The 14,877-nt window shown below is 43.8% G+C and overlaps 1 protein-coding gene across 1 annotated transcript in view; it reads right to left on the bottom strand.

Moving 5' to 3' along the window:
- Positions 1-11,477, bottom strand: part of TMEM30A (transmembrane protein 30A) — a 38,965-nt gene extending 27,488 nt beyond the window's left edge. The window contains exon 1 of the mRNA XM_077487373.1: positions 11,093-11,477. Within this exon, the coding sequence (XP_077343499.1) occupies positions 11,093-11,326 (234 nt within the window). The 5' untranslated portion in view covers positions 11,327-11,477. The remainder of the gene's footprint in view (positions 1-11,092) is intronic.
- Positions 11,478-14,877: the final 3,400 nt, after the last annotated feature.

Below are 14,877 nucleotides of genomic sequence, written 5' to 3'. Positions count from 1 at the left end.
CCCAGAAATAAACCTCTGTAGAGTCTTATCGATTTTAAAGAAAACAAGAGTCATAACCAGCTGTATCAAACAACTACCGCCTAATGTTTATGAGACTAAATGAAGTGCAGAGGGCCTCATGCAACCAAGCAGCAGGGACCAGTCAAATTGTACAGGAGTTACATCACAGCGGAGGAGTTCCGTTGTCCTCTGTTGCCAACTGCCAAGGTCAGCCTCTCTGCGGCTGCATGGACGAGAACTAAATCTGGCGGAGGCGTCCTGCCGACTGCTGAGACAAGGCGAGGGCGACACATGTGACTTGGACCATCATAAGCACTGCTGGTAAGAATTATTCAGTAACGACAATACTACCAGAGTTTGCTTGATAAAGTACTTGGTATCACTTGCCAGTTAGTTTTGGTAAAAATTCCTGCGACCAATAGTAGATCCTTTTCCTTTCGCCAATAAGAAAATGAACATGTCTTTTACAATGTGTGTGAAAAAAAGAAAAGAAAAAAAGTTAAAAAGTACACTTTGTACCAGATATGGGTACACAGCAATTCCAAATGGTGGAAACAGGTGAGAAAGAACAGCTTGCCATTTCCTTATGGGCAGTCTTATGTTTCATATACACAGGACAACAGTCTAGCACCTTGCATGCACTGCAGCCCTTTGGCACTTGTGTAGCCCCGGGGGCTCCCGTTTACCTTACCCAAGTGCTTAAGGGCCGGTTCACACTGGGGGCGATGCGAGGCGACACGACTTGCCTCGCCGCCACCTGACAAGTCGCCCCCGTTCTGTACAATGGAACCGTTCTGAGAGGAGCGACTCGAGTCGCTCCAACTCAGAAAAAAGGTTCCTGTACTACTTTTGGGCGACCTCGGGGCGACTTGCATTGACTTCTATATAGAAGTCATTTGCAAGTCGCCGCTGAGGTCGCGGCGAGGCAAGTCGGTGTCACCTCGCATCGCCCCCTGTGTGAACCGGCCCTTAGTCAGGCCAGTAAAAAGGAAAAATATTTTCTTCTTCTAGTAGTTAAAAGAGAAGTATGTTTGTTTTTTTCAGAATCATAATTACCTAGGTGGATGCAACATCGGCCTGATGCTGCATCTGCCCCCGCTGGCTCTAAGACCGAGAACCAAGTGATCAAATACCACCGGTTTGCTTGGTTCTCAGGGCCCCCTGAGCAGAGTTGATGACTGTCAGCAGGCCTCTGCTCTGGGCCCTCCCATCACTCGCTCAGGCTCTTGGCAGCTTGTGATCTTGGCCAAGCCTGGACCAGCTCTGTAACTTCAGCCTACAGCGGGTTTCAGCCAGCTGCTTGCTGAAAAGGGGGGGTCACAGGATGCAGAAAGAAACTGTACGCCTGTGATCCACAAGAGAAGTACAGCCATACAACCTTTGGCTGTACTTCTCCTTCAAATGACTTGTGTTCTTTCATTCTATCTACATTTTTTCTGTGCTGTCCACACCAGCCCCCCTCCAAAATCTTTTGTAATGGACCTTGGACGAGAATACCAAATGTGGCACAAGGTTAGGGGGTTGAAGAGAGGATACAGTGCATCTGAAAGTATTCACAGCGCTTCACTTCTTCCACATTTTGTTATATGTTACAGCAGGGTTTGACAAATTTGCTTTGAATTTAGGAGCCAGTTAAAAAAGTTAGGAGCCAGGATTTTTTTTTTTTTTTTGTAAGAGTGGTATGCATTGTCAGCTCCCGGGGTAAGGCCACTCATTTTCACCCCCTATCCCTAACTCACAATGAAGCACCCAGTCAATAACTCCATTGAAACACTGTTACATCAGGGTTATGGGCTGACCAGAATGAGTAAGGCTGGCAACAGATGGAACTGGTTTGGAAGTGGCAGGTGGCCCCGGTTGGCGATGGCAGGTGGCCCCGGTTGGCGATGGCAGGTGGCCCCGGTTGGCGATGGCAGGTGGCCCCGGTTGGCGATGGCACTAGTTGTCACTGGCAGATGGCACTGAATGGTGGTGGCACTGATTGGCGGTGGCACTGGCTGGCAGTGGCAGGCACGTGGAACTGCCAGATGGCATTGGCAGGTGACACTGGTTGGCGGTGGCACTAGTTGTCACTGGCAGATAGCACTGATTGCCGGTGGCACTGGTTGATGTTGGCAGGTGGCACTGATTGGCGGTGGCACTGGCAGGTGGCACTGGCAGGTGGAACTGATTTTCACTGGCACTGGTTGGTGGTGGCAGGTGGTAATGATTGGCGGTGGCACTGGTTGGCACTAGCAGGTGGCACTGATTGGCGGTGGCAGATGCCACTGGCAGGTTTCACACGGAGCACTCTGTTACTGAAATGTAACAGAGGAGCTGTCAGAATTGAGCTTAATGTCGGAATGGGCGGTACCCAGCCGGGGTGTGAATCTGACAAGTAACAGAGAGGCGGATATGTCAGATTTGAGCTTGATGTCGGGGTGGGCTGGTCCCGGCCGGGTGGGCGGGACTCAGCAGCTATCAAACACCGGCCAACGATTGGGCTGCTTAAGAAAAGGGGCGGGGCCACATACACGTAGCGGCCCGCCCAGATTCCACTGGCTGGTGTTTGATAGTTGCTGGGTCCCGCCCACACCGACATCAAGCTGAAATCTGACAGATCCTCCTCTCTCCATTGCTTGTCAGTTTCACACACTTAGCGAGGCGCCGCTGAGTGTGGAGGAGAGAGGAGGACAGAGGACAGCAGTCAGTGTTAATGCTGCTGCATGTCTGGAGCATCAATAGTGAGTGGGCTGGTGGCAGGTTGCGATTTCTGATTGCGTTGGCGACCTGGTGCCTGGGGTTTGTCGTGCCCTGTGTTACAGCCTTTCCAAAATGCATCAAATTCATTTTTGCCTCAAAATTCTACAAACAGTACCCCATAATGGCAATGTGAAAGAAGATTGTTTAAAATCTTTGCAATTTATTTTTTTATAAACCATGTACATAAGTACTTACAGCCTTTGCTCAATATTTTGTTGAAGCACCGTTGGCACCAATTGCAGCCTCAAGTCTTAAATATGATGCTACAGTCTTGGCGCACCTATTTTTGGGCAGTTTCTCCCATTCTTTGCAGGACCTCTCAAGCTCCATCAGGTTGGTTGGGGAGCATCGGTGCGATGTTCAAATCAAGTTCAAGTCAGGGCTCTGACTGGGCCATTCAAGGACATTCACAGAGTTGTCCCGTAGCTACTCCTTTGTTATCTTGTACTTAGGGTCATCGTCCTGGTGGAAGATGAACCTGTGCCCCAGTATAAGGTCCAAAGCGCTCTGCAACAGGTTTTCAACAATGATGTCTCTGTACATTGCTATATTCATCTTTCCCCATAATCCTGACTAGTCGCTCAGTTCCTGCCACTGAAAACCATCCCCACAGCATGATGCTGCCACCGCCATGCTTCATTCTAGGGATGGTATTGGACAGCTGATGAGCGGTGCCTGGTTTCCTCCAGACATGACACTTGCCATTCAGGCCAAAGAGTTCAATCTTTGTTTCATCAGACCAAAGAATTTAGTTTCTCATGGTCAGAGTCCTTCAGCTGCCTTTTGGCAAACTCCAGGTGGGCTGTCATGTGCCTTTTACTGAGGAGCGGCTTCTGTCTGGGCCACTCTACCATACAGGCCCAATTGGTTGAGTACTGCAGAGATGGTTGTTCTTCTGGAAGGTTCTCCTCTCTCCACAGAGAAATGCTGGAGCTCTGCCAGAGTAACCATCGGGTTCATGGTCACCTCCTTGACTAAGGCCTTTCTCCCCTGATCACTCAGTTTGGCCAGGTGGAGTCCTGGTGGTTCCTAAACTTCTTCCATTTAAAAGATGGAAGCCACTGTGCTCAGTGGGACATTCAATGCTGCAGAACTTATCTGTACCCTTTCACAGATCTGTGCCTCCATACAATTCTGTTTCAGAGGTCTACAAACAATTTCTTGGGCTTCATAGCTTGGTTTGTGCTCTGACATGCACTGTTAAAGAGGAAGTAAACCCTGATGAGTTTACTTCCTCTTTCACTCCCTGCAAAGGCAAAGCATAATGGACTACTATGCATCGCATAGTAGCCCATTATGTGTCACTTACCTGACACAGGAGCCAGCGAAGTCGCCGCTGTCCCCTGTAGTCCCCTGTAGTCCGCCGCATCCATCTTGCTGGTGGGGTCTCGCAGCTCCGTCGCTGTCATTCGGCGAAGCCGCGATGACGTCACTCCCACGCATGCGCGCGGGAGCCGACACGCGCGGCAGCTCCGTCGCTGAGAATGCCGCGCTCAGTGCGCCTGCGCGCCGCTGTCTACGGCACATGCGCCGTAGACAGCGGTGCCCGTTTTCGGGCAAATATCTCCTAAACCATATAGGTTTAGGAGATATTTCTTGGTCCTACAGGTAAGCCTTAATCTAGGCTTACCTGTAGGTCAAAGTGGTTTGTAAGGGTTTACAACCACTTTAACTGTGGGACTTTATATAGACAGGTGTGTGCCTTTCCACATCACATCCAATCAACTGAATTTACCACAGGTGGACACCAATCAAGTTGTAGAAACATCTCAAGGAAGATCAGTGGAAACAGGATGCACCTGTTCAATTTTGAGCTCAATTTTCAGTGTCATGGCAAAGGCTGTGAAAATTTATGTACATGGGATTTTTAATACATTTTGAAAGATTTCAAACAAACTTCTTCCACGTTGTCATTATGGGGTATTGTTTGTAGAATTTTGAGGAAAATAATGAATTTAATCCATTTTGGAATAAGAATGTAACATAACAAAATGTTGAAAAACTGAAGCGCTGTGAATACTTTCCAGATGCACAATAAATATAGAAGCATTGATTATTATGATGCAGCCCTCAGGTGATGTCAGGTCAGGTGATGTCAGGGCCACACTTGAGGTCCCTTATATTATGAGAGGTAATCACCACTGGTCTAGCAACTTGAACAGCAGCTGAATGGCCCAACCAATATTTCAGAAACTTTAAAAAGGAAGTGTTTAGCCTATGTCTAGCATCGCAAAAGGCGCACATACATGGACACCTTTATGCTGCTGCTGTATATTGTTTTTTATTCCACGTGGAAGCAAGTAACCACATCAGTCAATTTATATAGGCAAAAAATCATCAGTAGGAAAAAGGACCTGCTAACTATACCATTTTCATATTTTGTCATCGCTTACAGTGTATTATTCCGATTTAAAATAAAAAAATGTTTAGCCAAAGATTTCCTGATGCATGTTTTTGATCTAAGCTTTGATGTGATAAAAATAAGCAGTTATGGAAATTCTTGACTACACTTGGAAGAAACAGACAGCAATATTTATAACAGAGATACACAAATATCGCCCGACCCCCAAACATGCAGTTCCTGGCGCCGGGCAGGAGTTTTTTATTTTTATTTTTTTCCCCCTTCACATTTAGCCCTGATGTGACCAAGCAGCAGGGTTTACGTTATTTTCAGCTGGCGTTTCCCTTTTCACTAAAAGCAATCTGAGCAGCCAATTATCCCCCCCCACCCTCCGATCCAGCAGTTCATGCGGCTGGCTATAGAGGTGAGGAGAGACCAGATAGTCTCTCCTCTAGTATCTAAAGGTGACCTCATGACTTTCAGTTTAGGGCGAATGTAAACCAATTCTTTTTTTGGAAAGCATCAGATCAGGTTTTATTTTTTATTTTTTAACTCATGCTTTTGAGTAGAGAAAAGATCAGGGGACTTATGGACCCTAGACATCTCCATAAAGGAGGACCTGGCTTTATTATCAAGAGGGGTGTTTACATTTCTTGTGATAGCAATAAAAGTGATCGAAAAAAAGAAAAAGGGACTGTAAAAAACAAAAAAAGAAGTTTAATACAATAAAAAAAAAAAAAAAAAAAAAAAAAAAAAAAAAAAAAAAAAAGGGGAAACACATTTTAAAGCACCCCTATCTCCACAGGCGAAGGCATATGTAGGTTGGGCATACATATGGAAACTGTGTGTACCACACAAGTGAGGTTACGCCGGAAAACGTTATAGTGAGAGCAATAATTCTAGTACTAACCTTCTCTAACTCTAAATTGGTAACCTGTAAAAAAATAAAAGATTTCAAGCGTCGCCTGTAGAGATTAAGTATCGTAATTTTTATATTTTACCCAAAAATTCTGATATTTTTTTAGTTTTTTTTTTGTATTAGGGGAGGAGTGCGTGCCTGGTCACAGAGAGCGCCGCCGAGGACGGATGACATAGGAGGAGAGGATTTGTTTCCTTTTTTTTTTCAACTAACAGACAGGTGGAAGGTGCGGACCAACTAATCGATAATGAAAATCGTTGACAACGATTTTCATTATCGATTATTATCGATAATATCGATTAATCGTTGCAGCCCTACCCTTTTCCATATGCGTTTATGATATATGAACATAAAACATACCATTAAGGCAGCAGCTACCCAAGTTCACATTTTATTAGATAAAAAAAACTGTTCACAGCGACACACGAGTGGTTAATAGTTACCACCCTAATTTGTCAAAATCATTTTGTGGGTACCTTTATTCATTTTGCCAATACATACGCAATTTCACCTTGGAATAATACAATAAGAATTATTGTTGAAGCTGTATACTCATATAGCACATGCCAGATTTCTAATACCTCCACACAATCATTACAATAGCTGCATAGACTATAATTACTACTGAACAGATCATATTGTGCTGTGTCACAGCAGACTAATTATGACTCTTTTTAAGGCTGTACTTTCTTTTACCATACATTAGATTGCAAAATCATCCACGCAATCATTATTATAGCTTCACAGATTGTAATTACTATAATGCTGTATCATAGCACACTCTGAAAATAATCTATAATGGAACTATAGGTTAATGAGAAAAAAAACAATCCTATAAAAAAAAAAAAAAAAAAAAAAAAAAAAAAAAAAAAGGGGCATTAAAATGGTTGTAGAGGTTTTATTATTTAAAAAAGTAAATAAAACCATCAAAAACCAATCCGCGTCTTTGCTGTGGTGCATTTCATATCACTTATGAATTGTGATTTTCATGCGATTTCCAGTGTGACTATATAGTGCAACTTACTTGCTACTGTAACTGTAATACAACTTCAGTGAGACTTTACTTAGAAATCAAATCAACATTAGATAAAAAGCATTCCTGAGAGACTTAAAGCGGTTTTATAGGTTTTTTTTTTTAACTTTTACCTACAGGTAAAAATAATAATAAATCTCCTAAACCTGCATGGTTTGGGAGATATTCCCCTCGCAATGAGCCGCTGACTGCAGAGGCGCATGCACACAGGTGACGATATCGCCACTCACAGCGCTGGAGCCGTGATACCCGGAAGACACGCCAAGGGAACATGTCAGCTCCCTCGCCCTGGATCAGGCGAGATGTCTGGGGCTCGTTCTAAAGGTAAGTATTTGATAATGAGCTAGTATACGATGCATACTAGCTCATTATGCCTTTTCCCTTGCAGAATATTATATATATATATATATATATATATATATATATATATATATATATATATATATATATATACACACACACACACACACACAATCGTTCAAAAGTTTGGGGTCACCCAAACAATTTTGTGTTTTCCATGAAAAGTCACACTTATTCACCACCATACGTTGTGAAATGAATAGAAAATAGAGTCAAGACATTGACAAGGTTAGAAATAATGATTTGTATTTGAAATAACATTGTTTTTACATCAAACTTTGCTTTCGTCAAAGAATCCTCCTTTTGCAGCAATTACAGCATTGCACACCTTTGGCATTCTAGCTGTTAATTTATTGAGGTAAGCTGGAGAAATTGCACCCCACGCTTCTAGAAGCAGCTCCCACAAGTTGGATTGGTTGGATGGGCACTTCTGGCGTACCATACGGTCAAGCTGCTCCCACAACAGCTCAATGGGGTTCAGATCTGGTGACTGTGCTGGCCACTCCATTACCGATAGAATACCAGCTGCCTGCTTCTGCTGTAAATAGTTCTTGCACAATTTGGAGGTGTGTTTAGGGTCATTGTCCTGTTGTAGGATGAAATTGGCTCCAATCAAGCGCTGTCCACTGGGTATGGCATGGCGTTGCAAAATGGAGTGATAGCCTTCCTTATTCATTTATTTAATGAAGATGCCAGTTGGGGACCTGTGAGGCGTCTGTTTCTCAAACTAGAGACTCTAATGTGCTTATCTTCTTGCTTAGTTGTGCAACGTGGTCTCCCACTTCTTTTTCTACTCTGGTTAGAGCCTGTTTGTGCTGTCCTCTGAAGGGAGTAGTACACACCGTTGTAGGAAATCTTCAATTTCTCGCATGGAATAGCCTTCATTTCTAAGAACAAGAATAGACTGTCGAGTTTCAGATGAAAGTTCTCTTTTTCTGGCCATTTTGAGCGTTTAATTGACCCCACAAATGTGATGCTCCAGAAACTCAATCTGCTCACAGGAAGGTCAGTTTTGTAGCTTCTGGAAGGAGCTAGACTGTTTTTAGATGTGTGAACATGATTGCACAAGGGTTTGCTAATCATCAATTAGCCTTCTGAGCCAATGAGCAAACACATTGTACCATTAGAACACTGGAGTGATAGTTGCTGGAAATGGGCCTCTATACACCTATGTAGATATTGCACCAAAAACTAGACATTTGCAGTTAGAATAGTCATTTACCACATTAGCAATGTATAGAGTATATTTGTTTAAAGTTAGGACTAGTTTAAAGTTAGCTTCATTGAAAAGTACAGTGCTTTTCCTTCAAAAATAAGGACATTTCAATGTGACCCCAAACTTTTGAACGGTAGTGTATATATATATATATATATATATATATATATATATATATATATATATATATTCAGCGGGTTTACTCCCACTTTAAAACCAGATCGTGTGTGTTTTTTTAAATTTTTTTTAAATTTTTTTTTTTTTTAAATCCTTAACCTCTCCTCCCAGGTCATCCTAAACACTCTCCCCTCCCAAGCGTGGAATGTGATGTATTTTTCCACTGTGCATTTTGGCACACAAAAAAATAGGTATCTACTAACCGGTATTGGGGTGTCCTTAATTAGGCCACATTCACATCTCTGCATTTCTGACTGCGCAGGAACGTTCCTACACATAAAATGTGTGTTTTTCAGCATGTTTCGGGAATGTACTGCAAATGTGCAGCACGCTTGTGCCACCATGATGGAGTTCTAATAGCGAATGGGGTGTCATTAACAATTAAGCGCAGCACACAAAAAAAAAAAAAATAAAAAAAAAAAAAAATGGGCAAACGATCGTCCGGTTTTCCAAAAATATTTGCAGCGGGTTGAATCCGAGGATTGTACTAGTTGTATGAAAAATTGTAAGCATTTTTTTTTTTTTTTTTTTTTTGTTTCTGATCATGCACAGCCTTTTTTGTATCTGATTTTTCAGAAAACAGTACACATTAAAGTGGTTGTTAAACCACAGTTAGAACTTTATATAATCCTGTTCATTTCCTAATGCTAGGTGCTCCTGTATGCGTTTATAATATGAAAAAAAAAAAAAAAAAAAAAAAAAGCAGCTAAACCTTATTTGCGAGTGCCCATCGGCGCTCACGTTATCTCTCCCCACCCCATGTCACAGCTGCAGCGGGCGTGGCCAAGATTACCCAGCTGATGTCGGTTGGGACGTGAGGAGGAGAGAAGGGGAGAACCGGCCGGTCACGTGAGCGCTGCTCAGAAAAAAAAAATGCCAGCTATACCTTTTAACACACAGAGAAAGGACCAGCTAGCATTAGGAAACAAACAGGATTATATAAGACAATAAAAGTAATTTCAGCAGCAGGAGGGGAGGGAACTGACACAGGAGCAGAAGGGAGGGGAATAGAGGAGAGCTGCATCTGAAGGAGGCACGTAAACTGACCACGTAGTCAGGGCACAGCAGTAAGGACGAGCTCAGGCATGTTCACATGGACCACGTGCAGAGCCTGCCAGGAAGTTGGCACAGCGCTGCGCTAATCACAGGCAGCGAAACATTGCCCGATCTCTGCAGCCGCACATCGGGGCAATGTCTCACTGCCTGTGATTAGTGCTGCGCCGACTTCCTGGCAGGCTCTGCACGTGGTCCATGCAAACACGCCTGGAGGCAGCATAGCCAGGCATTTTATGTGATACGGGGGCAAATGACAACACAAACACTGTGCTGTATAACATGTTTTAGGAACAAGATCTGTTTTTTGGCGGGTAACAAACACGTTAAGCCTGCCTATGTCCTATCATTGGTTGCTGAGCACATGTCAGGCAGTCCACACAGCTTTCTGGGTTGCCAACATAAATACAGATAGCAGCAGGGAGTAGGAGAGGAAGGACCTGGAAGAGGTACAGGCTGAGCTCCCTCTCCTCTCTGTATACAGGAGTTACCACAAGGTCACTTTCTAATCCAAACATACAGCGGTCGGTACAATTTTATGTTTTGCCGCAGCACCCCTGAGGACTCTTCACACCCAGTTTAGAAACACTGATCTAATGCGTAAAAGACACTTGCAGCAACTTCTGCCAAAGCTTATCAGAGCGAATAGCAGTCTGATAAGTACAGCCGGCCACACAATAAGCAATCACATTTGAGGCTGGGATCTGATGCCATGCAGGAACCGCCGTGATTCCTGTGCAGGTTCCATCGCATTTAACTTGCAGGCAGTTCACGCTGCAGATGTCAATGCAAAGTTATTGACAACCCCAAATCAGTTTGCAGAAGGCAGTGCGAACGGCGAGATTGGAAAGGAATCGGATCAAGCAAGCGGAGCTTACCCTTTTGGGAGGCGCTCCGCTTTAAGACCAACTTCCTTTTGGCGTACAGAGACAGGTCTTGTGAAAGTGTCTGGCATACGTTCCAAATGTGGTGCCCAACACAAGGACAGGTGTGTGAACGCTGCACCACTTTTACAACACAAGAGACGCTTTCACATAATCCACCAGTCTTTCTGAATTCCAGGAGTGGGTCCTCATACATGACAGATCCACTCATATCCTGTGAAGGATTGTTATGTAAATGGCCACCATCAGGAGGACAGGGCGGTGACCCAGGAAGTGACACCTTGGTGGCCATATTCTCCTGACCTATAACCCTTCCCATAAAACAAGCCCCCAGGGAGAAAGCCCCCATCACACACAATGCTCTCACCTCAAACTCCCGGATGTTGTTGGAGGTGACGAAGATCCCGATCCCGATGGGGATGAATATAATCCCGATGACGAAGAAGGCCGGCAGGACGGTACCAGCGGTGAGGATGGGCTGCCAAGCCGGAAGGCGCTGCTGCTTGAAGGCCGTATTATCCGGCTTCTTACTCTTAGCGGCCAGTCCAGGACCCACACCGGAGTGAGGGTTCCCGTCCTCCTCCTTGTAATTCATCGCCATGGAGGTGTGTGTACTACGAGCTCCTCCGAGAGTCCGCTCACTGCCGACAAACACAACAAACCAGCCCGGACACCACCTCCTCTACGTCACCACCCGGAGAGCCCTAATGCGGAAGAAGCGAGCCTCACTGCGCAGGCGCCCCACCTAGACCGTCATTGGAGAAAGCCCGTGTTCTGTCGAAAAGTCCCCCCCCATCGACTGGTGCCCGGGATCTCCTGCGCATGCGAAGGGCGCAGCCGCACTTCAGCTGCTTTGCCGATCAGCTGGAATGACATGCCAGGACGCAAGCGCACATTCAGGGACGCTGGAATTTGATGAGAGCGATCAGTAATCAGAGAGCCGCTGTCCTATCATATACAGTCCCCCATCGGATAGTGTCGCAGTACACAGCACACACAGATTCCCAAAATACCCGAAGATGAACAGCACCTGCGCCGTGAGTCCAAGTTCTAACCCCACCATCCAAGTGGACATAGAGTTGGAATATAAAAGAGCCGAGCGCAGCGAGGCCATGCCCCAAGCGTGGCGAGGGGCCCTCTAATTTTGCCAGCCCTATGTCTGCTTGGGTGGTGGGGCTACCACCTTGACTCATGGCACAGGCGCTGTTCATCTTCGGAGATTTTCGGAAGCTTCTATTGCTTCGTACTGCGCAAGCGCTGCACATGCACAGTACGGGGAGGACAGTATATGATGGCAGGGCACTATATGCCAGAACACCGCCCATAGAAGTTCAGTATGTCTGTGCTCCGTGAAATGTAACACTGTGAGCCTAGATCCATGTGTACAACGGCACAATAGATGGTCTTTAATAAGGGATGGAAGGACACCCCATATCATCCTATTATTAGGCGATAATTACAATGTATTTGAATTCTCTACAGCAAAAGGTAGGAGATAGGACTACAGGGGCGGGGTCGTTTCCAGCTAGAGGCGTGCCTGCTCCGCCTACGTGATAGATTTTAAAACAAGATTGGTGTGTTTAGTGGAATGGGCGGGTCTGAGCGATCGCACCCTGCTAAGCTAACAAACACATGGGATTTAAAGGGGTTGTAAAGCTTAATTTTTTATTTTCTAAATAGGTTCCTTTAAGCTAGTGCATTGTTGGTTCACTTACCTTTTCCTTTGATTTCCCTTCTAAATGTTTTTTTTTTCTTTGTCTGATGTTCTTTGCTCGCACATGATTGGCTGATTGCAGAGCGAGAGGTAATGAAGAGGTTTGTGCTGAAGAAACCAGTCTGCAGTGCCCCTAGTGGAGAGAAACAATAGCACACTGAAGATGTTCTTTTATCACAGGATGTTCTTTTAGCAAAGTGAAGACACAAGACGTTGATATTATATGTTTATTTGTATTATGAAGAATATGGAACATTTTTTAATACTTAGAGGTTTATGACTATTGTTGTATGTATGTACTTTCACTTACTGAAAGAATTGAGTTTCTTGTAATTGACATATATTGAATTGGTAAATTATCACTGGATTTAATTATGCTTTTGTCTGTATATATTTCTATCAGTATTATCAGTGCAGCGTGACTTCTCTTCCACATTTCTATATACTATAGATGATTACAGCAACTTAATTCTATAAATTATTTATTCACTGATAACGCGGGAATTTCACCCATTAATTATCACATTACTGTAATTAGGGCTCCACTGATACCATTTTTTTACTACGAGTACCAGTACTTTTTTTTTTTTTTAGTACTCGATACCAATTACCGATACTTATGGAAACTGTTTTGTTTTCACCTCAGCTGTCAGCAATGGTACAAAGCATTGAAAAGTTATTTAAAAATGAAATAGTTTTTTAAATTTTGCTCTTTTTCAATGTGAAATGTGTAAATATATATTAATATATATATATATATATATATATATATATGTGTAAAAATATTCACTAACAAAGCAAACAAAAAAGTTCTAATTGATAGTCGCTTATACAATATATGTGAACAAAACAAAAACAGGAAAATAATTAAATGGAGGAGACTAGGGTGTTAATTAACCACTTTCAGACCGGACCAATTTGCTGGTCAAAGACCAGACCACTTTTTGCGATTTGGCACTGCGTCGCTTTAACTGACAATTGCGCGGTCGTGCGACGTGGCTCCCAAACAAAATTGACGTCCTTTTTTTCCCACAAATAGAGCTTTCTTTTGGTGGTATTTGATCACCCCTGCGGTTTTTATTTTTTGCGCTATAAACAAAAATAGAGCGACAATTTTGAAAAAAACGCATTATTTTTTACTTTTTGTTATAATAAATATCCCCCAAAAATATAAAAAAAAATTTTTTTCCCTCAATTTAGGCCGATACGTATTCTTCTACATATTTTTGGTAAAAAAAATCACAATAAGCGATTATTGATTGGTTTGCGCAAAAGTTATAGCGTTTACAAAATAGGGATAGTTTTATAGCATTTTTATTAATAATTTTTTATTATTTTTTTTTTTACTAGTAATGGCGGCGATCTGCGATTTTTATTGTGACTGCGACATTGTCGGGGACCCATCGGACATTTTTGACACATTTTTGGGACCATTGTCATTTATACAGTAATCACTGCTATATAAATGCAGTGATTCCTGTGTAAATGACACTGGCAGTGAAAGGGTTAACCAGTGGGTGGCAGTGTAGGGGTTAAGTGTTCCTAGGGGTGTGTTACTAACTGTGGGGGGGTTGGGCTTTCATTTAGTGTACACTGATCTCTGCTCCAATCACATGGAGCAGAGATCAGCGTCACTAGTTGCTAGGCAGAATGGAAAAATGTTGTTTATACAGCATTTCCTCCATTCGGCCGCTCCGTGAGACGATCGCGGGGATGCCCGCGGTGATCGAGTCCGCGGGTCCCGCGCCCGGACTCACGGGGGTTCCCGACCAGCGCGGGAGCGCGCCGCCGGCGGCGCGCTCCCGATGGCAGGGCGGCATCGAATATTGGACGTACATGTACGCCAATATGCCTGCCCGTGCCATTCTGTCGACGTACATCGTCGTGCGCTGGTCGGGAAGTGGTTAATCCCTTTAGATCTGCATATGAACAAACAGATGCAAAAAGAAACAATGGGGTTGACTTACTAAAGGCAAATCCACTTTGCACTACAAGTGCACTTGGAAGTGCAATCGCTGTAGGTCTAAGGGGAAGATCTGAAATGAGGTGAAGCTCTGCTGATTTTATCATCCAATTACGTGCAACCTAAAATGCTCTTTTTTAGTTCCCTTGTATGTCCCCCCTCAGATCTACAGCGACTGCACTTCCAAGTGCACTTGTAGTGCAAAGTGGATTTGCCTTTAATACATAAACCCCAATGTTTATTTTAGTGTTTCAGCGGCTGAGCAATGTTGTTAATAATAATTTCCGGCTGCTTTTTTTGACAGCTCCAATTACCAGACTTCTTTGACACTTCAGCTGTTAACAGGGGAGACCCATTGACAGCTCAAAGAACCAAGCCTGAAAGTATCAATTTCAGGTATCGGTGCATTTGCATGAGTACCAATACTTGTGCAAATACTCGGTACTGATACAAGTATCAGTGCAACCCTAATTGT

The sequence above is a fragment of the Lithobates pipiens genome, unplaced genomic scaffold (genome assembly GCF_037356315.1).
Source record: "Lithobates pipiens isolate NorthernLeopardFrog02 unplaced genomic scaffold, aLitPip1_a1.2 Scaffold_18, whole genome shotgun sequence".
NCBI lineage: Eukaryota > Metazoa > Chordata > Amphibia > Anura > Ranidae > Lithobates > Lithobates pipiens.
This window is presented reverse-complemented; position numbering and strand designations above follow the sequence as displayed.